At 38.5% G+C, this 21,327-nt stretch overlaps 1 protein-coding gene and 1 non-coding gene across 2 annotated transcripts; one reads left to right on the plus strand and one right to left on the minus strand.

The window, feature by feature from the left end:
• Window positions 1-1,675: 1,675 nt before the first annotated feature.
• Window positions 1,676-1,778, plus strand: LOC115030220 (small nucleolar RNA U13). Its single transcript, XR_003835827.1, has one exon. It is a non-coding gene; the product is annotated as a small nucleolar RNA U13 (small nucleolar RNA).
• Window positions 1,779-8,920: 7,142 nt separating this feature from the next.
• Window positions 8,921-20,966, minus strand: Slitrk2 (SLIT and NTRK like family member 2). The gene is made up of 3 exons (XM_021153779.2): window positions 20,879-20,966; window positions 16,989-17,042; window positions 8,921-16,540 (listed from the first exon to the last, which is right to left on the minus strand). Exon 3 carries the CDS (start codon window positions 16,495-16,497, stop codon window positions 13,957-13,959), a length of 2,541 nt encoding a protein of 846 aa, XP_021009438.1. The 5' UTR covers window positions 16,498-16,540; window positions 16,989-17,042; window positions 20,879-20,966; the 3' UTR covers window positions 8,921-13,956.
• Between the last annotated feature and the right edge of the window lie 361 nt (window positions 20,967-21,327).

Below are 21,327 nucleotides of genomic sequence, written 5' to 3' on the forward strand. Positions count from 1 at the left end.
TGCTTTCAGTATGAAATGTACATATCTTTTTAAGTCACAAAAGTAAGAATAAAATGTAGCTTCTAACTAATTTATAAATCTATATATAAATACTTTCCAAGTCTTGATGTTTGTAATATATCACTCACATCTAAACTACATTGTTCATCCCTACTAAATAATCTAAGACTTATTATAAATTTTCATGTTTTATGTTTTCCATATTCTATAGATTTGCATTTTCATATACTTACACAACATATGTGCGCATCAAAGAAAGGATATTAGCTAATATTGTGATATGAAAGAATTGTTAGCACAGTTCCTAATTCGTATATTTATAGATGTATATTGTTTATATAGTCATTCGGCAGCAATATTTTTATCTAAAATGTCCTTCACTCTATATGAAAGAGAAAAGGTCTGCTTCTCATAAGTACATAGGAATTCCATATAAACAAGGCTATCAACTTAGTTAATACTTTTCTTGACTAACTTTCATCAATTATATAAAGATTTAGCTAAATATATGTATCTTATATGATAACCACAGAGAAGGTTCTAGAAGGATTTTCACTCTACCCTTTTCCAGTTTGGAAAAAGTCAGTGAGAACTGGTTCTCTAATTCCTTGTCTCTCTTGGTCATCAGAACTTTCCATCCCTAAATTTTCAGTATTCCAGTTCTTCTTTTATTCTTACCTCTAGTTTCTCCCTACCCTAGTCTATTATCCAAGGAAAGAAAATGCAACTTCTGAATATGGACTTGAACATGTGATAATCTCTTTAAAGCTCCACTAACTTGTTTCCTTAATGTGGCATTTGAAGCCCATCTCCCATTATTGAATTCAAGCCTACCCTATAAATCGCTTTCCCTCTATAGTTCCTTTATTTGTTATTTACAGTTAATACAATTCTACTCAACCTGCTAGGTCTAACTCTAGTATGCCTTTTATGGGATCTTCCTATCTAGATTCAAATGAACAAGTAGCCGCCTCTTGTTTATTTTCAGTGCACCCAGCACAGCCTTCTTTTCATTTATAGCTCTGCATTAGCATTCGTTTCATGCATGGCTTTTTGTAACCCTTGAGTGTGAACACCTTGAGAATTAGAGTCAGAGTTTCCCATCAAAAATGTTTGTTACACGAATGAATGAAGAAGCTAATGAGTTAATTATTTAACTCTGCTGTGGACTTTAGTCAGCATTCAAAATAGTTCTTTTACATTTGGGAATCACTTTATTTCCATATAGTATAATGAGGCTTCTTAAGTTTACCAGAGGCCCGGGAAAAGAAAATACAATAAATGAGAAAGTATTTTTACATAGTCATGTGGGCATTAACTTAAACCTCTGGAAGACAAACTTTATACTCCAGAAAACATTATGAATGAAAATGTTGAGAAAATGTCATTTTGTATAATAGCTGTAAGTGAAAAGACCTTTTCTTTACCCCTGAGGACAATAAAGTAATTATCCATATTTTAATCATCTTTTCCTCATCTGTTCTTGCTATTGTTTACCATAGACAAATTTAATTAATAAATAAAATAAAATTCTTTTATCCAGACTCTTGGCCTCTTCAAAAAATTGAAAAGAAATATATTTTCATTTTAGCTGACTTTTATTTTCATAGATCTCTCAACGTCAATTAAAATTTTAAGATACTTTCTAGTACAGTTAAAAAAAGCAAATTGCCAGATACTCTTGCATTTCAGAAGCATAATTATTGGTTTTTACATATTCATCTGATATTTACCTCCTTCAAACTATGTTATAACTTTGGCATATTACCCATCTGAAGTACATGTATAGATAATGTGTATATATTAGTGTTCATAGATATATAGATATGTACTATTGGCTGTGAATAAAACCTATCTGCACAATTTATAAAGCTGTAGAAATTTCATCTAAAATTTAATCCATAGTCTTCCCTTAAATTGTGCAAACCAAGTCTTAGTTTTTAAAGCATGTTGTGGAATTATCCACTTTGAGTTCTCATCTGGTCCAGGGGCTAAGGTTGGCCAAGGAGACTTCAATATCATTACTACTTATAGGGGTTGCCTTTGGCAACACAGGCATGGCTTAAGTTAGTTAATGAATTTATTCTTTGACGGTTTCATAAATGTATATAATGAGCTGTAATCATGTTGCCCACTACCCCCTCATCTCTCCAACCTCTTTTGCCTAAGCACCTTTTCCAAAATGCTCACTTTACATTTATATATCAATTTTATCTGTATGTGTAAGATTCACTGAGTTTAATTAGGATTTCTTGCATGAACATAGTTGACAGGTTACTTACTGGAGAATTGGCAACTTTTCAGTGGTTACATCATTGAAGCAAAGATCTTGCTATTTTTAAAGCCACAGTATGATTGTTTTCAATTTTAAAATAATTTTTAAATATATGGATATTTTGTCTGTACCCATGAAAACCAGAGAGGGTACTGGATCCCCTGAAACTGGAATTACAAAGGGTTATGGGCCTCCTTGTAGATGCTGGCATTTGTACCTGGGTCTTCCAGAAGAGGAGCCTGTACTCTACTGCTGAGCTTCTGCATTGCCAGTTTTAACCTACTAGTCCTTCTGTTAACTAAAACCATAAAGAATTCTTTATTTGTCAATCAAAAGGAATAAGCCTAAAACTTAAGTTATTTAAAGCTTACAAATTTTTTGTCTAAAATTACTAGGTTACATTATGTCTAGTAATCATAAATATAGTTCAATAATGTTAAAATTATTAGAATAAATTAACATGAAACAGATAGTGCTACAAAGATTTTAAGTCCTGAAGGGGTTCTCTATTGTGATTCTGCATCTTTTATCTGTTATAGGACAAGGTTTTCTGAATCTATAGCCATCTGACCAGTCCTGAAACAGAATAAGAATTTGGTTCTTAAACCTGTACTCTTTCATGGTTGAGGGAACAAAGCAGTCAGCCACTCCCATAGGCTTAGGGCTTTTGCACTGCTTGTCACTATTAGGATTTTATTAGGCTAGTGATCAGTAGGCAATATGCTGAGTACTTCTATTTTAAAATCTGAACATAAACCCTAACTGTTGAGCCAAAGATATAGTGTAGACTTTTTGGTCCCACCAGTGTTTTCAATACCTTCCATAATTGACATGTTTCTAGGTGTAAAAGCCCAAATACAGCATTAAAAGCAATGTTCTCAGTACAACTCATTTGTTTGCATTCTGAGTCAGGCCTTTATCTAGTGGGTCAGATATAAACAAAAGACTGATATGTAGTCAAGAGACTCTAGGTACTGAATTCTTCGGGCTTCTAAGATAGCTATGATGCTTGGCAGTGAATTTCTCCTATGTACCTGACAAATGTTTGATCGAAATCTCTACATGGGTGTCAGGGGAGTTTATGCTTGTACAAAGTTGTCAGGATGTGACCTTTCTAATTTACTATTTAAGGAGCTTTGCTATGAATAACTTATCTTTGCTATGAAAGCTTATCTAGGTGCCATTTAATAGAAATTCTCAAAGGCTTTTTGAGACAATTTAGTTTACAATTATGCAATAGAATGTAATCGAAATATTCTAATCCTGTGAATAAAGATTTCATCACTTCCACCCCTGCTCTAAATTACTATGTCAACTTTTCTAAGCTCCTTTCTCTTTGAAAGGTTTCTTTTTCTTCATAATATTAATGTAAAAACATTACTTACTTATTTTAGGTAAGAACTTATGAGTGAAATCTGGCCTTACTTGAGGTTATTCTTAGGGAGCAGGGACAGATATAGTGGGAAGATGTTTAAGTCCAAAAGTGTTCCCTTAAGAAATATACTCAAACCATATACTCAAATCATTTTTTTCTACCCTACAGAAACACAATTTCTCTTCTCATACAGCGAAGCACCTAACTACTTTCATCAGCCGTATAAAGTGGAGGCAACAACAGGCTATGCACCAAACAGACATGTGTAACCCCCTGACTCACATAGCTTTAACTCATGTATATATATCCTAAAAACATTGTCCAAATGTAAATTAAAACTGCCTAAAAGCCAAAGAATCCATAATTATGTTTACTTCAAGATCCCATAAGAGAGGGCAATGTAATAAGACACAGGGAGTCATAAAAATAAAGGGTTGTATGATAATTATAAAATAGTGGAACTATTAGAAATAGCTCTGCCTTAGGCAAGTCAGTCGAGTCACTGGTGTCATGAACCCAGGAGGAATTATATAACTTAGAAGTCTTGGTGTAAGCCGGGCATGGTGGCACATGCCTTTAATCCCAGCACTCGGGAGGCAGAGGCAGGCGGATTTCTGAGTTCGAGGCCAGCCTGGTCTACAGAGTGAGTTCCAGGACAGCCAGGGCTGCACAGAGAAACCCTGTCTTGAAAAGCCAAAAAGAAAAAAAAAGAAGTCTTGGTGCAAACTAGAAAAAAACCAAACAAACAGAATCCTTCCAAAAATGATTTATAGAGGTAGCACACACCTATACTCTCAGCCTTTGGAAGGCAGAGTCAGGAGAATTCTCATAAACTCAATGCTACTCTAGTTTATATGGTGAATTCCTGTCTTATAGAAAGAATGATTCATAGCTTCTATAGCTACCAAGGTAGTGAGACGTTAAGCTAAGTGCAGGAAACATCTAAACTTGAGCTCTTGGACATGGTTGTATAAGTTTCATGTTAAGAAATTCAGTATTAAAACATATTAAACCCAGATGGCTTTTGTAAATATCAAAGAAGCCTAACATTCCTCTCCAGATGGCCTTGGATTACTACTCTCATAGTAAAGCTCTACAAGTGTCTCCTTACCCATTTTATCTTATGCCTTTTCCTTGGAGTCTGAATTTTATCTTGCTGAGAATCTACTGATGATAAGTGATAGATGTGTTACTAAATATGGCTTTCTAAAGATCAATCTGTGTGCTCAGTTTGTAGACATCCCAGCCAGTGGTTGAATGTATGAGCAGGATCTCTCACCTTCATCTTTCTGGATGCTAATTTCAGAGACTCACTCCCTTAGTTCTACATGGCCACAACAGCTCTTGGTGTCAGTACCCTCTCTACCCAAATGTTCAACTCACTCTTTTCTTCCATATGGTTTATGGATTCTCTTTTAAAGGAGTAAGATCCAGTAGTGGAATATTCAAGAGTTTAAACTCAATGAGAACTGGTTTCAAGTGACACATTTGCTACATTAATTTTGTATAAGAAATATTTTATTTTTTAAATATTAAGTTACTGATCCATATAACCATTCTGTAAGGCAAAACTTTGTAACTTGTTTCAGATGAAGAAAACTGGATCCAGAGAAGTTAAGTGATCTGCCCAAAGTTGCAGAACTATTGATGACAGAGCCTTAAATTGATGACAGAGTCTTAAATTTCTGTATGCTCCCTCTTCAGCATACTGTCTCTATGCTGGCTCTACTGAACCACTTGCTTTCTACAAATACTCAGTAGGTCACTGCAGTCAGCACTAGAACTCCAGAAACCTTAGTTTCCTTAATTGAAACACAGATATTAAAGTCTCATTTGGTAACTACACAAGTTAACTTTAGAAATGCACATGAAATACTTTATCAGGCCGCATGCAATTCTTAAGCATTCCATAATCTTTGTTTTGCTTTAAAGGCCTCCCATGATTTATGGAACTGAGTTTAAATTTTATCTGCCTTTCAGAACCATCAAAGATAAATTAAGCTTGCCTTTCCATTTCTTTTACATTACTACTGTCTTCATTTTCAAGTTGCATAATGCCCCAAGCCGTTTAAATGTTAGACTCTTCATGGTATCCCTCTGTTCCAAAAGCCTTTTCCAGGAAATACTAGTCTAGTCCTTATTGATCTTTTTCTCCTTCCAAAGATAAATAAATAATGTTGCCCATTTTTTAAGTCCCCTGACCATTTTATTAAGTCTTATTTCAGGTTTTTATTATTTTACTAAGTCTTATTTCAAGTTTTTCCTGATATTCTGGTGGCCTTAAGAAGATTTGGTAGCTAGTGAATTTTCCATTAGTCCCAGCATGTTGTTCCAGTGTTGAATACACACTTGGCCTTGAGGAACACTTGTGGATTTGTTTTAGATGTGCACCAGCATCTATTTGAGTATCCAGCACACAGTGAGCATTCCATCAATCATATTTTTAGAGACAATCTGGTACCACATAAGAGCTACCAGAAATTACACATACTCTTTGTGTAAATTAATTCACATAGTTTTAATATTTAAGAGTGCAATAAGGTCATGGGAAAAGAAAAAATGTTAGAGTTTATTAAAGACAAAAGGAGCATTAGAATTTTTAGGGCAATTTTTTTTAATTTGTATGTTGTAAAACAGGTTGATAGTTGTTGAAAATATAATGCTTCCAGCTTGAGAATGATTTAGTATTTTAATGAATGAAAATACATTTGCATTTTGCCTAATGAAAATGGTTTTATGTTATGTATTGTTATTACTGTGGGGGTTCTGATGTATAAGAATACAGGAGACAAAAGAGAATTGTGACTGCATTATAAATCATTTGAGACTCTGGTAAACTTCTTCTGGCAATAAACCCAGGAAATAGACTTAAGGAACAAAACAAAACAATAACAAAACAAAACAAAAATCAAACAAACAATGCCAACCAAGGCTTTGCCCCATTTCAATCTATAAACAGAAGAATTATTAATTTATCCTCTGTTCTGATTTCATATTTGTACAGAAACTGAACTTCCTAAAAACAAAATCTAAATAATGCAGTTTAAAAATAATGGCTTTAAATGTTCAAGTTAGGTATTTCAAATGTAATCATATTGAGATAAAATAGTTAATAATTAACTAGCATCATTTTAATTATACTTTGGATAATTTTTTTTTTTGGACAAAGATAACCTTTACTTCCTTTTAATAGCATTATTTAACAAGCCAGTCGGAAATTAGGAGCAGAACTTGTTGAAGGAACTTTGCTTTCTATTTCCAGTCTTACAAAAATATGACAGCAAAACATTATAAAGTTGAGGTGTTTAATTCTTTGTTTCCAGTTAAAATCTATTTGATCAGATAGGAACACACTGGCTCAGCATTAAAACTACCACTGCAGTTGCCGATCAGTAAGAGACCTCATACCGCTTGTCAGCTTAGTGCGTTGCTCACAGGATTTCTCAAGCTCAACTGATTTGTCCAAAGGTCCATCAGTTTCTTTCATGATAAAACCTTGTAAATGTTGACTAAAAGTGGGCAGTTATGAACAATTCAGTGGATGATGTGTGGCTTTTCCTTCTATATGATGATGTGGTCTTCCTGGAGGGATTCAAATTTTAATCTGTTTAGTCACCACACAGAATAGCTAAAATCATTCATCAAGAGAAATGATAATCCTCTTGAAAAACAAATACGTGGAAAACTCTTAATGCCTACCCCCCCACACACACAAATGGTAAGATGTTATCATTATAAAAGAAGTTTTTAAAAGTGTTTAAGCCTTTTAAGTTAAATTTATGAAGAAATGTTAACCTGAGGTAAATTATGCATTTGAGTCCTGGAGAGACAGAATAAGGTTAGAACTATATCCAAAATAGAGTTCTGACATGAAAAGTAAGGAAAGAGATTTTCCTACTTGGATAATTATTGCCTGACTGTCCTTCTTTCATTTGTAGCAACCATTTTTTTTTTTTTGGTGTGTGTGTGTGTGTGTGTCCTAGATCATTAAATACCCAAGTATAAGAGATCCGTTAAGTTCATCCAGTCCATTACTATTCCAAATGAACAGTGAAGGTCCAGTGACATCTATGATCGTCTTGGCACCTTTACAATCCCTGTAAGGTCAGTACCTCACATTGTAGGACTCATCTCAGGGAAATACAACCTGTAGATTCTTATTTTGTATAAATAATACTTTTTGAAACCATTCTATTCTGACAGAATTGGTATTTGATATAGGCTTGAGCCTCTCCTATCTGGAAGACTGAAGAAGCCGGTTGGATTCTGGAAAAAAAAAAACATCATTTAAACTTGTCAGAGTGAAATTTTACTCAATTCATAATCAATTGTTTCCTATTGCCAGTGAAAGAGCAGTCCCATAGCCAATCATTAAAGCTACCTTGAGCTTTAGAATGATATCACTGAGTTCAATGTACAAATCATAGTATCACTAGAAGTTGGACCCCACTTTATGCAAATGTTTGATAAATTTTTCCTGCCTATTAGACTAACCTACTTTTCTATTCCCATATGGGATGTGTGTGTGTGTGTGTGTGTGTGTGTGTGTGTGTATGTGTGTGTGTGTATGTATGTCTGTGTGTCTATGTGGGGTGTGTGTGTGTGTGTGTGTGTGTGTGTGTGTGTGTGTGTGTATTATGCTGTAAACATCTTATAACTTAATGTTTAAGAGTTCCTTCAACAGCCAATCATCCATGGTTACTATGAACTTAGATTCTCTGGGTTTCAATGTTTTCTTCAGTCTTCATATAAGAATCAACATCTCAGCAATTCACTCATCCATTCACTAAAGCAATTTTTATCATGAAGTGATAGCAGTATGAAATGAAAAAAAAGGCTTAACTTCTAAAGGAATCCATTAAGGATTAATTCAATTATGCTGCCTGTTTTTAGAAGTCAGTTTGTGAGCTAGACAGTACCATAGATTACTAGATTTTGTCAACATTCTGTGATGATCGAACTGTTGCAAATTTTCAGGTAACAATCTGATAGATAATCAGGACAAAGTGGCACTATACACTAAATGTAAAATAACATTTTAAAATAAAAATGATGTGAAACTGTTTACAAAGCTATTTCCCAGGGGAACATAAGTCTCTGGAATAACTAAATCTATCTTGATAGTCTTATTCTTATTTTGGCTGTCACCTTTGCTATTAATTCTTAAGATACAAAAAACTAGGGCTGGGTGTGGTGGCACAAACCTTTAATCTCAGCACTCAGGAGGAGTAGGCAGGCAGATCTCTGTGTGTTTGAGGCCAGCAAGATATAAATAGCTAGCTCCAGGGTAGCCAGGAGAATCTTGTCTCAAAAACCAAATCCAAAAAAGACTTTTCTAACTAATCCAAAACGTGCATTTTTAGCGAATATTTATTTATTAACTGAAAGCTAACTACAGCATAAAATAACTAAACAGTTTATCCAATAAAATACAATAGAATTTCATCACATTTTCAGTATTTCATTTGCCTATTAACAGCCCAAAATATGTCATTTATTTTCTTAAACAATGTCACTATTTGGCACAAGAATTTATTTACATAATAAATTGTTTCATTTGCCATTTATTCCAACAACTGGAGAACAATTATTTGCAAGTAAGCTAACAGAATTTGTACACATACTTTCAAGCTAAAATACTGCTAAAATTTTCCAACACACATGCAATTCAATATGTTTACATAGTAACATATGTATTTTTTTAATAAAACCTGTATTCCTAAGCACTTTATAGGATGTGAATACAGGAGTCAGTCTACCCTCTAAGGAAACAAGGTCTTGGGAGGGGAGATGCTGTTGAGCAAGAGTCCTGTGTTCAATTGTATTGAAATGGGCTTGCTAGTCCAGAAGTTCAGGAATTCTATTGTGCTATCATAATCATAGATAGCTCAATTCACATAAAACTGCAGCAGACTTTAAGTATAAGCCCTTAGCAACCAAGAAATGAATAGTACAAGCAATGGTGACAAAACACACTCTTATTATGCATGTGAACTTGTTTTTAAGCAAAATTGATATTGAAAATCCAAATATACAAAACAGATAGAATGGTTCTTTGCATTATAAAATAGTTTTCTGCCTCATAAAGAGATTCCCAAATTTTATCTAAATGGTAGCTCCCTTAATGCACTTAAAATAGAATTTGATTCTTTTAAAACTTCAGTTTACACAGCACTTTTTCCATGACCATTGTGAGGAGCAAAGTAGGCTTAAACATAGTACTTTGATCTCTCTCACACACTAAAGTCTCTTATTGTATAGATAAAGGCATGTGAGCCAAAATATTACTTTTTAAGCCACTAAAATAGATAGTAAATGTTGCCTCTAAAACATGAATATTCCAAAACTTGAAGTATATTAGTGGTTTTTATATTTACAATTCTGGTATTCAACTTTACAAAGTAGATGTAGATAACATAAATATATAGCTATCATCAGGCCATAATTGGACTTAACTCTGCTGTGATTTAAGTTTATTTTAGTGGGATTTTCCCATTTTAACTATGTAATTCCAAAGATATGTTAATAGCACTTACATGGTAACCAGTCCATTTATGATTTATCCGTTCAATATTTTACTCCAAAGAATTTAAACACTCAACCTTCTGCACTGGATTCTTGTCCCAACTGCCTACCTGGGAGTGATTTTCATTCAGGTAAAGCTCTCTTCTATTTTGTACTATGCTCCTTACCAAATTTGGGAGGTCTGTGAAGGGAGGGGGATTTAGTATCAGTGAGAGTAGTGGTGAAGGCATGGGGTGAGGCAATTAGAGATCCTGTCTTATATATCTGTGGCCCCTCTGCACACAGCAGCTCCAGGCACCAGGGAAGAGAGCACTCAAGATATATTAAATGAGTGAATGAATGAATGAATGAATGAGGAAACAATTTGAGTAAGAGAACCATCTGGAAGGCTTTGTTAACTCTAGCATTCAATGTAGTATGTTTCTGGAATGTGTAGTACAGTATCATAAGGAATTTTCAAAGTTTGAGAAATGACAGAAACTATCTTTAATTCGTTACATATACTTTAAAAAATCTTTAAAATATTAAGCCCTTTATGACAGGAATTACTTAGAAAAATTCAGTCAACTTAAAATTCAGAGGACAAAGAGGACATTGAAGGGTCTTTTTCTTACTCACCAAATGCCTGAGGAAAGAAGGCACAAAGGTTGACCTAAGTTCATACCAAATATTCTTGGCAATGGTGTGAAGTTTGAGGAGTAGTATTTTTGAGTATTTTGTACAAATTTACCCACTGGCATATGTAGAAGCCATAAAAGTAACTAATTAAACAGTAGAATCTAGAGTAATTGCTGTTTGACATTTTGTAGGGCCAGACATCTAGTTCTGGTCCAGGTGGGGTCCTAGGAATGCCAATATCTTGCCTGGAACAGTTCTTGCTAGCCTCACACTCATTACAGTCTGCTTGTGAAATAGTAAGGGAATGAATAACATATCCAGCTGGAGGAGTTAAAAATAAAATCCTTAAAGTAAAATAGGTTTGATAGTGCTTGAGCCTATAAAGAAAATCAGAATACAACTAGTGGGAATGTCAATAAAGTAATTAATCTTGAAGTGCTTATGCTTGCATTTGACAGTAACAATTAAAACACAAGGTGTGCTATTATGCTTTTAAATAAAACCATTTGTATCATACCTAAAAGACTTGATTTTATAACTCAATGTAAATAAAGTACAGATCTAGAAACATGAAAATATTGAAATGAATAGTAATTATTGAGCTAAAGAATTTGTGGGTTTGAGTTCTTCCAGGAGGCCTCTTCAAAAAATCATGAAAATGAATGAGAAATAAGTTACATTTCATTAAGATTAATAAACTAATTTGTCATTAACACACATGTTTTACTTTTCAGGAGAATGAGAACAAACACTGAAGTAGAATCATGTCATTAACAGATCAAATCACAGTTAAAGCCTATAAAAACTATCTTAATATGATATATGCTGATTTGCCTTCACAATGACTTCCCCAAATATCTGCCTCTGTATAATGTATTGATCATTAAACCAAAGGAAAACCACTTTAAGAAAATGTTTAAAACTCCTGTATTTATATATAAATGTCACCCAAAGATGAAGCACTTTCCAGGAGCTCTCTCCATGTCCGACTCGTTCACTACTCTGGCTTCTTTTATACAAAATGTAAAATTTCTATACATATGTGTAGATCACTCTGACCCACCATTTTCAGTTGTGAGCTAATGGATATAAATGGCAATTATGACTTTTAAGCAAACAGTGAATATATTAGTTAGTAGATATCCAGGGATTTCAGATTGTTAAAATCATTTTTTCCTTGAGTGTCCTTTACTTTTATATATGGGCACAATTACCTTCTGTTGTTTAAAAAGTCCATTTTGCACCATTAATTATTAATCAAAATGATTTGGAGTTAAGTAATTTCTAATTGAAAGCCTATAGCATGAATTGTTAAAACTGGTAATGTACTATTAGTCAATTTAATGCTTTAAAAGTAACTTATCAGGATCCACTTCAATCTCCACATGATAATAAAGGATTATTATGTGCAGTAACCTATTTATGAAAAGGAAACAGTGTGCTTCTTTCAGATGCCATCACTTGCTTTAATAAGGAATTGAAAAGCTGGACTACTTTATATGCTGATCACCATCCCAGTTGCATAAGGATTTACAATAGACAAAACAAAACTATTTTTGTTGTAAAGAAAGGCTGTTTGTTTAAATCATACAATAATGTTTGCATCTAAAATTATTTACAGTCTAATAAGGCTTCATAAATGTTATATAGAGTTGGTTAGTTAAAATAATTGACTGCTAAGAACAAAATGAAAGGCTTGCTGAAGCTAACAAGAAAAATTTTCAAGTAAAGCATACCCCAAGAAGGCAGAAGGAAAAAAGACGCTTACTGCTGTGGTTTAGGTAACTGTTAATGGATTTGGAGATGCAAATAAGTGCATGATTTGATAGCACCTCATTAACACTTCAATTAAAATCAAGAGGAAAATCTCTGTGAAAATTGAGAAGAATTCTGTGTCTAATTTTTGACTCTCAAAGAAATAAAATTTGAGATATGTAATTTTTATCTCTGCTGTCTTGAATTTGCAGAGAACATACGTGGGAAGTTTGCATCTTACCTTTGAAGTCTTCAAGGTATTTAATGGCTCTTGTGTCTTGGTTAAATGAGGTGTGTGGCGGCCTCTACTGGTATGTGTTTATAGAAAATGTTGCAATAGGCAGAAAAAATATTAGTTTCAATTAAAAAGTTAGAAATACAGAGTTTCATTTAAATATATAAAAATATCTAAAGCAGAAAAAATATACTACTAGTTGTGCAATGTACTCTTAATTAGGAAAATAATCTAAAACATTGACCATGTTAGTGTAAAATAATGATTCACAGAGGGCATTAATTGTTCAATTCACTCTGATATTGGGTTAAATATATTTTATTAATGAATTACTAATCCAGACAGAGGTGGCTTATGACCTCTAGTCCACTGTTAAATCCCCTTACTTGACTTAAATAAAATCACTTATACCAAACCCAGAAGAAAGGAAATATTTTACATTTATATCTATAAAGTCCTAAGCTAGAATCGTTTGATGACAGGCTGGTTTCTATAACTCAAGCAAACTGTACGTTGACTTAATATAGCTGACATATAGATCTATTTTACATTGATTTCAATTTTAAAAATACAGCACATTAAAATACTTTCAATTTTCAAAGCTAAAAGCAACATTTAAGTTATGTCTTTAAGTGCAAAGGCACTTTCACACAAAGTAGCAATGCCCAGGCCTATACTCAGTAACTGAAGATGGCAATACCATAGACCATTATTTACAAAAAAAAAAAAAAAAAAAAAAAAAAAAAGTTGTAGTCTCAAAAGATCTTTGGAGATCTTCTACAAAATATTTTCATTTGAAAACTTTGCCTACTTTCCCTTCATTCACTGTCATTTCTTTCCACTCCCACACTGGGAAAGAAAAAAAAGAAAAAAAGAAAGAAAGAAAATAGAAACGAAACCTAAACAAAAATACATGAAAAAAATGCATTGTAGAAACATTCATGTTCTCTGACGGTTTCTAAGAAGAGAGGGGGAACGGGATTGGGAGAGCAAAAGAGAAAATAATTTAAAGGAAAGCTTGCGAGAGCAAGATCATTGCTTCACCCCATCTCCCAAAGGCTTTCAGTCTCCCATTAGCACTGGGGAAGGGAGGACACAACAAAAGCAAAGGCAGTGCTTCCAACAGTCTGGAGCTGCATCCTTTGATGCTAGAGGGTTGTAAATGGTTTCCCTTCACAGCTGACTGATTGCAGTTTGTTTTTCCAGAACTTCGAGGTAGTCTGGTTCCGATTGCGGTTTAGCTTGCAGTAAAGGGTGGTCTGGCTTTGACTGCCCCACAAAGCATTTTCTGGGAGTCCCATATAAAACGGTTTTATTGATTCTGTCTTGGTTTTGGCGTCGAGATTCATATGAAGGGGCAAACTGCCTTTTAGGTAAGGTACAAAAGTTATAGTGGACTAGGCTTGCACTGGGAAGTTCTTTAACTCGCTCAGCAATATTCTGATACAGCAGCTCAGGCTCTCTTGGTGTGGCCTGTTTTTCTAGCAACTCAGTGGCACTTATTGTGTAAGCAAGTGTGGCAGGTTCTTCTTTTTTTTCCTCCAGGTTGCCATAGCTGAAGTCCTGCAGATTTCGGTAATAGGCCACTGGGTCTCCTTCCTTCTGCATGTAGATGGGGTTTTGGCACATCTGACCCACAGGTGGAGGAATGTAGTTATAGACGTGGCCATCAGCTTTATCATTAGTCTCGGTGTTGTAAGACCCATATTGTAACTGGAAGGAACTTACATCTAAGTTGGTGGCACTCCTGGGAACATTTGGCACTCCCTTCCGACGCTTCAGAACAAAGACGAACAACCCCGCCCCAAAACAGACAGAGAGGATAAAAACCACAAGCAATCCTAAAATTAAGACGGAGAGTGGAACTTCAGTGTGTAGTTCGGGGTAAGAACTAGGAGACACACTAAGTGATCTAGGCGTGTCTGTGTTGTGATTCATTGACAAAATAGTCCCATCTGACAGGTTAGGATTATCTGGACAAATAGCCTCCCTTCCCAGGAATTTCAGTATCTCCCCTGCATGCTTAGCGGGAGACTCACAAGTCACCTCATTGATGATGACAGGGGAATTGGCATGTTCGGTCCAGTCCTTTAGCCCCATGATGTCACAGGTGCAGTCCCATGGGTTCTCTTGCAGATCTATCTGGATAAAAGCAGGAAGCTGGTCCAGGACCCCTTTCACAGGCAGGTGAGAAAAATGATTGTTTCTCAGATTCAGCCTGGTGAGGGCTGTGCCCCCAAATATATTATCAGGTAAGGACCTCAGCAGGTTGTTATTCAGAAACAGGAGCTGGAGGTTAATCAAAGCATCAAAGGTCAGAGGCTTAATTTCCTTAATGACATTATACTCTAAATAGAGATACTGCAAGCTCTGCAGTCCATCAAACATAGAAGGATACAGCACTTCAAGGTAATTGCCATTCAGATAAAGTCTTCGTAAACTGGTCAGGTTTGTAAAGGCACCTTCCTGAATGACTGCAATCCTGTTGTTTCCTAAATGCAACAAATCCAGTGAGCTGTATTCTAAGAGGTCATTCTTATAGACTGTTTGGAGATAGTTCCCCGTTAGGTAGAGTTTCTTTGGACTGGTAGGTTTGGGCTGTAGGTCAGAGATGTTAGTGAACTTCCTTTCTTGGCAATTAACATTTAGACCATTGTCTGAGCTCTGAGAAGTACAGACACAGCTGCTGGGACAGGTGAAGGCCACGGGGGACTTGGTCTGGTACACCATGATCGGGCCAAAGCTCTGCCGGTCTTTTGACACAGTCACTCGAGGAGTCGGACGATTTCTCATTTTGGGTGGCCGGCTGGCTTTTGGAGCTCTGGTTGGGTTGAGAGCAGGATTTGTTGTTGGGGTCAACCTTTGAACATGTGTGTCTGAATGGCTGCTCCTCTGACTAGAATCACCACTTGCACTTTTTCTGGGACAGAGGTCTTGTCTGGTCAGCTGGGTCACATCTTTCCCATGTAACCTGAAGGGGGTTTCACAGACAATCTCCCCCACAAAAACAGTAATGGTGTCCAGCCATGCCTTGAGAGGAAGTAAGTCACAGGTGCAATTCCACGGGTTTTCTTCCAGCTGAATTTCCATGATTCCTCCAATATGTTCAAGGACACCAGCAAAAGGCATTACTTTCAACCTGTTCCCCCTCAGGTCTAAGTGAGTCAGCAGGACAAACCGAAACACATTACTGGGCAAAGACAGCAAAAGGTTGTCATTCAGGATGAGTACTTTCAGCTTATTCAGTTTGCTGAATGCCCCTGCCTCGATGGTGCTGATGTAATTGTAGTCAGCTTGGAGGTACTCCAGACTCTCTAGGCCTAAAAAAGTGTCCTCTCGCAATACCTCCAGTTTGTTGTTATTGAGATGCAGTCTCTTGAGAGTTTTCAGACCACTAAATGCCCCAGGTCGGATCTCCTGCAGCCCATTGTTACCTAGATGAAGAGTCACCGCATTTGAATAATTGACAAACTCATTTGGATACAGTCTGGTCAAGAGGTTTCCGTTGAGAAACAGCTGATAGATGCGATACTGGGGGGGTTGAAGCAAACTGACAGTTGTAAATCCTTTGTTTTCACAGTTAATATTCAGTACGTTTTCCTTCTCTTCGCACAAGCAGCGGATCTTGCAAATGTCTTTGGCAGTTTTGCGACTCTCGGTCTGTAAGATCCCGGCCACTGTTAACACACTGAGGAACCAAACGCCGCTCAGCATCTTTAAGCACCTTTGATGTCAGCTCAGGTACTTACAGGCAAACCTTGATTGAGGGACCGGGGAGAAAGCGGGATGCAGGGAAAAAAGAAACAAGGAAGCCCGATTAAAATGGCAAAGCTAGGAGGCAGGCGGGTGGGAGGGAGGGAGAGTGAGGGGGTAGGCAGCAAGGAAGAATGAAATCATTGCGTATTTCAAAGCAGTTTCTTCTCTTTCTCTCTACCCACTACCCCCAGCCCACCCACACAACGCATCCTGGAACACACATGCTTGCACCTGATTTCCCTGCGGGTCACAGCCAGCCACAGAGTCTTTAGTAATCGAGTTGTCCTACTAAATCCGGCCCATCTCCTCCTCCCCTGGGGTATTTTGAAGAAATCTCAAGTGGATTGCCCGTCTTGGGCTTGCAGTAGAAATTGCTTTACTTTTTTTTTTTTTAAACTGCACAAAAAAGGGGTGGAAAAAATTAAGAGTCAGGGCTGGGGGTTACTCACACATCAGGAGAAGACGGGGCTCCTCTCCTCTTCAGTCCACCAGTAGTTTAGCATCTTCAGGAAGAGAAAGAGAGCAAAGTAAAAGAAGATGCCGCTTGCAGTGGGGGAAGCTTTGCTTTTTTTGTTGCTTGATTTAATTTGATTGGGCAGGGGGGTGGGGTGCGCAGAAATTAGAAATCCGGCTGGCGGCCAGAGAGGAAGAAGAGGATTGGAACAGAAAGAAGCTGCGCTGTGGGGAACCAGGGAAGCGATTGCATAGGGAGGTCTTTCGGACTGGGTCACTGCGGGCGGCTGCCACAGCGGCGCCTGGGCGCGCGCTTTCAATCCAGTGGCAGCAGCAGCAGTGCGTCTAGCAGTTTGAATTTGAGAGGTTTTGCAGGCTCCTCGGGACAGGACTAGGGGTGACGTCACGGAGGAGAGGAGTGTGGGCAGTGTATCCAGGGCGCTTGGTGGGGGAGGGTGGGGCAGACGCTTCCCTTCCCTGTGAGTGAAAGCTTTGCACAGCTCAATTCCCAGCTGCGTCAGTTGCTTCAGAATTACTCTATCTCCAGCCGGGCTGGCTACAAGAGAAGCTCCTTCTGAACAGGAGTTTGTTTCTCAAGCAGGCGGCCCAGCCCCCTTTGGTTCTGGCCTCACCGAAACTCCCCAAATCCAGACCAGTTCTAGTGATCTCCTTCACTTGACCTCCCTCACCTACACATAGCATAAGGACAGTGAGTTGGCCATTAAGACTCATCTCATGGCAGACTCCCAAGGAGGGGTCCAGACCCTCCCAGGAACTTTGTGTGTGTGTGTGTGTGTGTGTGTGTGTGTGTGTTGCCTCTTGCTACAGGACTGATGCCAGCTAGGCAGACTGCTAGCTGGGAAGATGCTTTAGGTGCAGAGTGGGGTGTTCCTGCGCTAGTGTGTCTGTGTGGGAGTAAGAAGAGTTCTCCTAGGGGATCAATACTTTTATATACAGAGAAAGCTCTGTTTCAGTGCTTAGGGAATTACTTCCTTGGTGATGACCAGCCAAACAGCTATTTGCCTGGACTCTGGAAAGCCAGCTCAACGTTAACTGGTAGACTGAGCCAAACAAAAATAAAATGCTTCTCCCCCTGAGATTTATACTTAGCCAGATAATGAGTCTTAAACGTGTGCTTTTTTGCCTGGAGGAAAGTGAAGTGGAGTGGGTGTCAGAAAAGCATTGCCAGGCTGAAGCTCTGCTAGGAGTGGGAGCCAAGGCAAGAGTTGTTGAGCCCTCTAGGCTGCAAGGACTGGGATCCTCCCCACCACCCGCCCCCCCCTCAAAAAAAAAAAAAAAACAGGGAAGAATGCAGGGCAGGAGAAATGACTCCTCCTAAAGAAAAGGGTACTAGGAATCTTGAGCTGAGACACAGAATACCAGGGTTCTTGATCTAACTCTGCAGCCATGCCTGTCACTACTTTTAGGAGCTTACTGTTTCCATTTGCTAATGCCAGTGGAGTGCTGGTCCTCTGGGCCCTGATGTTGCATTTGGTTTCACATAACCTTTCTAGAGCATCACTAATTGGCTAGGTGTTGGATTTTTGCCTGCATTATCTCTTTTCTCCTTAATATATTATTACTCCTTGGGTCCAGGAGTCTCAAGAGGGGAGCCTATTTGCATGTGTGAATAATGTCTACTGTTGCTTGGAGGAGCTACAGGCCACCTCTGATAGAAAGAGAGAAGTCAGGAAAACCGATGGAAAGAAACAGTGAAGAAAGGGACTGATTAAGTGTGCCTGCTGCACAAACAATTCACTTTCCTCTCCTCTTTAGATCTGCTACAGAATTTATGCAGGATTTCATTGCCTAGCCAAAATGGAAGGTAGGCAATGCCCCAGGCAAAATAAGCCATTCAGGAATGGGAAACCACCCGTTTTATCCTGTTTCTCTCCCTGTTAAGCAGAAATCTTTGACTTGTGTAGCTTATACAAATTCCTTCCTCTCTAATAAAGATTGGGGCAGTCTATAAAGTTCGGCACTTAGGCCACCTGTGGCATTGTGATCTCCTGCCCCATTCTTTCTAGATTTCTTCCCTCCTGCTCCTTTCAAGAAAAGCCTTTGACCATACTTCTGGATTCCCTCTCATGCTGCCATTTCAGACTGGAGCCTTAATTGTCCTTCTCTGGGCCATAGAGTGACCATGAGACAAGCACAGAAGCCCTGGGAGTTGGGAGGACAGTGGTGGATAGCCTCCCGTTCTACTGCAGGTGCATCATTATGTGCAGGCAGAGTAATATGCCCTGAGCAAAAGTTCGCTTCTTTCTTAAGGAAAGGGCACTTTCTATGTATTTCTATATATTAAAAGTACATTGTTCCTAGGGAGATATGATTTATTCACTCAGGCTTTAGATTAACAAACATTTGCTAATTAGGTTATCTTACTGAAGTAAAATTCACTGTGACAGCTGTATAAAACCCAACAGACCGGAATTATTTTACAGATCAGGACATTCCTCAGCCAGGTGACTTGCTGACTTGGTTAACTTCAAGAAGCTAAAATTAGAAACAATACAGTACTGCTTAATATGAATTAGAGGATTGTATACCTAAACTCAGTGGGGCATTTCACACAACTGTAAAGTTTTTACTGCTAAAATAAATATATTTACTATTAGTTCTCAAATACAGTAAAAATCTTCAAGGCATAGATAATTCTGTACACACTCTCTGGAGATCAGAATTGGTTTGCTAGAAAGGAAAGAGAAAGATAGAGAGGGGGAGAAGGAGAAGAGAGGAGAGAGGAAGAGGAAAGAAGAGAAGAGATGAAAGGAGAGGAGACAGGAAAGAAGGTGAGGGGAAGAAAAGGAAGAGGAGAGGAGAGATAGGGAATTTGGAGGTCTTGAAATTGTTACCACTTACACAATAAAGCAAACCTGGTGGTAATCTAGTTGTGATGAGCTCTACCAAGGTCCCTGAGTTCCAGTTTTTTATTCCATGATTTCCTCTCTGCAAGAGTCAATTTGCTCAGCCACTCTATTTTCTGCCCGCATTTGAGCATCCACAGACCCTTTTCAGAAACATGACTGTTATTTGGAAGCAAATAAGCTTCACATTGGACACTTTTAAGTAAGTTTCATTTGGTCCAGTGTATCTCTAAGAACCGCTGAAAAGAGTGGGCTTTTAAGAAACTGGAAAGGTTCAGGGTGAACTGGGAACTCAAGAGTAGCAGGGACAGATGCTTAAATAAGCAAAATGTTTGTTCTTCTTAAGGAGAGGGAAGTTGACATGCATATTCTATTGCCCAGGCCTTCTTTGTCACTAACCAGCCAGTTTGCCCAAGCTTTTTCCACAAGTCATGAAGGGGGCCAGGCTGCAACTCAGAGCCCAACTTCATTCCTGCAGTTCTTAGGCCATAGCCAGGTCAGAAGTCTAGCAGGCCCACAGCAGCCTTCTTCAGCCTGCTGGGTGCTCCAGGCTAATCTCTCTTCTAGGGAGACACAGGCTCTAAGGGAGTTCCCTCTTTGAATGGGTCAGGACTAAAAGCCAACCCTAGAGTAGCCCCACCTTTCCTACTCCTTAAAGGCTAGCATCTTGATGCTAGAGGATGGCCTCTCAATCCCAAAAGCCACTCTGCCCTTGCCATTGGGTTTGGACACTGCCAGTGAATGGTTCATTTCACTAGCAGAAGATCTTGCATGGGTCATTCCTGGCAGTAGCGGTGGTCTCCTAGCTTTGGGATTCCTGGATCCCTATCACAGCCTTGGAAGGTCAGGGGCGAAAAGGAGAGGGCCCCGAGGGTACCGAGGGGAGAAGGCGATTCACAAGGGCTGACTGATCACGGTGGGTATAGCCTAGCCTCTCCCTGCTCATACCCACTTTGAGGCCAAAGAAACCCGGCTCGTGGGTCGCGTTGCCACGGCATTCCGGAGTATTCCGAACTTACCCAGAGAGAGCGCTCCGCCTCGATCTTCCCCTGGAGGCTCCGGCAGCATCCGCGTCTCTGAGAGGCTCAGAAGCCAGCACCTCCTAGGTACCAGTCGGGCGGGCCGTGCAGTGAGTGGCACAGCAGCGAGGAGCGCAGGCGGTATCCCCCCACCCACCCACCCCAGGGTAGGAAGATTCTTACTGGAGCAGCTCGCCACCCAGCAGCGCTTCTGGCAAGGAGGGAGGGAAAGAGAGAGGAGAGGAGATGGAGGGAGGGAAGGATGGCTGCCCCTCTCTAGCACTTATCAATCACCCTGCAGATCAAATGTCCCTGCTGTGCACTCGGGAGGGGGATTTACCAGCCCACAAAGGAGCCGCTGCTCCAGTTCTCTGTCTGACAAGCGTTGCAGAGCACTGCTCTCGCCTGTCAGCCCCTCTTTACTGGAACTCTGCCCAGCTCTTGCAGCT

This window comes from Mus caroli, unplaced genomic scaffold, assembly GCF_978045245.1.
Source record: "Mus caroli unplaced genomic scaffold, Mus_caroli_1 scaffold_5, whole genome shotgun sequence".
NCBI classification, from domain to species: domain Eukaryota; kingdom Metazoa; phylum Chordata; class Mammalia; order Rodentia; family Muridae; genus Mus; species Mus caroli.

What these genes read in the sequence shown, in the direction of transcription:
- Slitrk2 (XM_021153779.2), bottom strand. Translation starts at nt 16,497, where the DNA reads ATGCTGAGCGGCGTTTGGTTCCTCAGTGTGTTAACAGTGGCCGGGATC.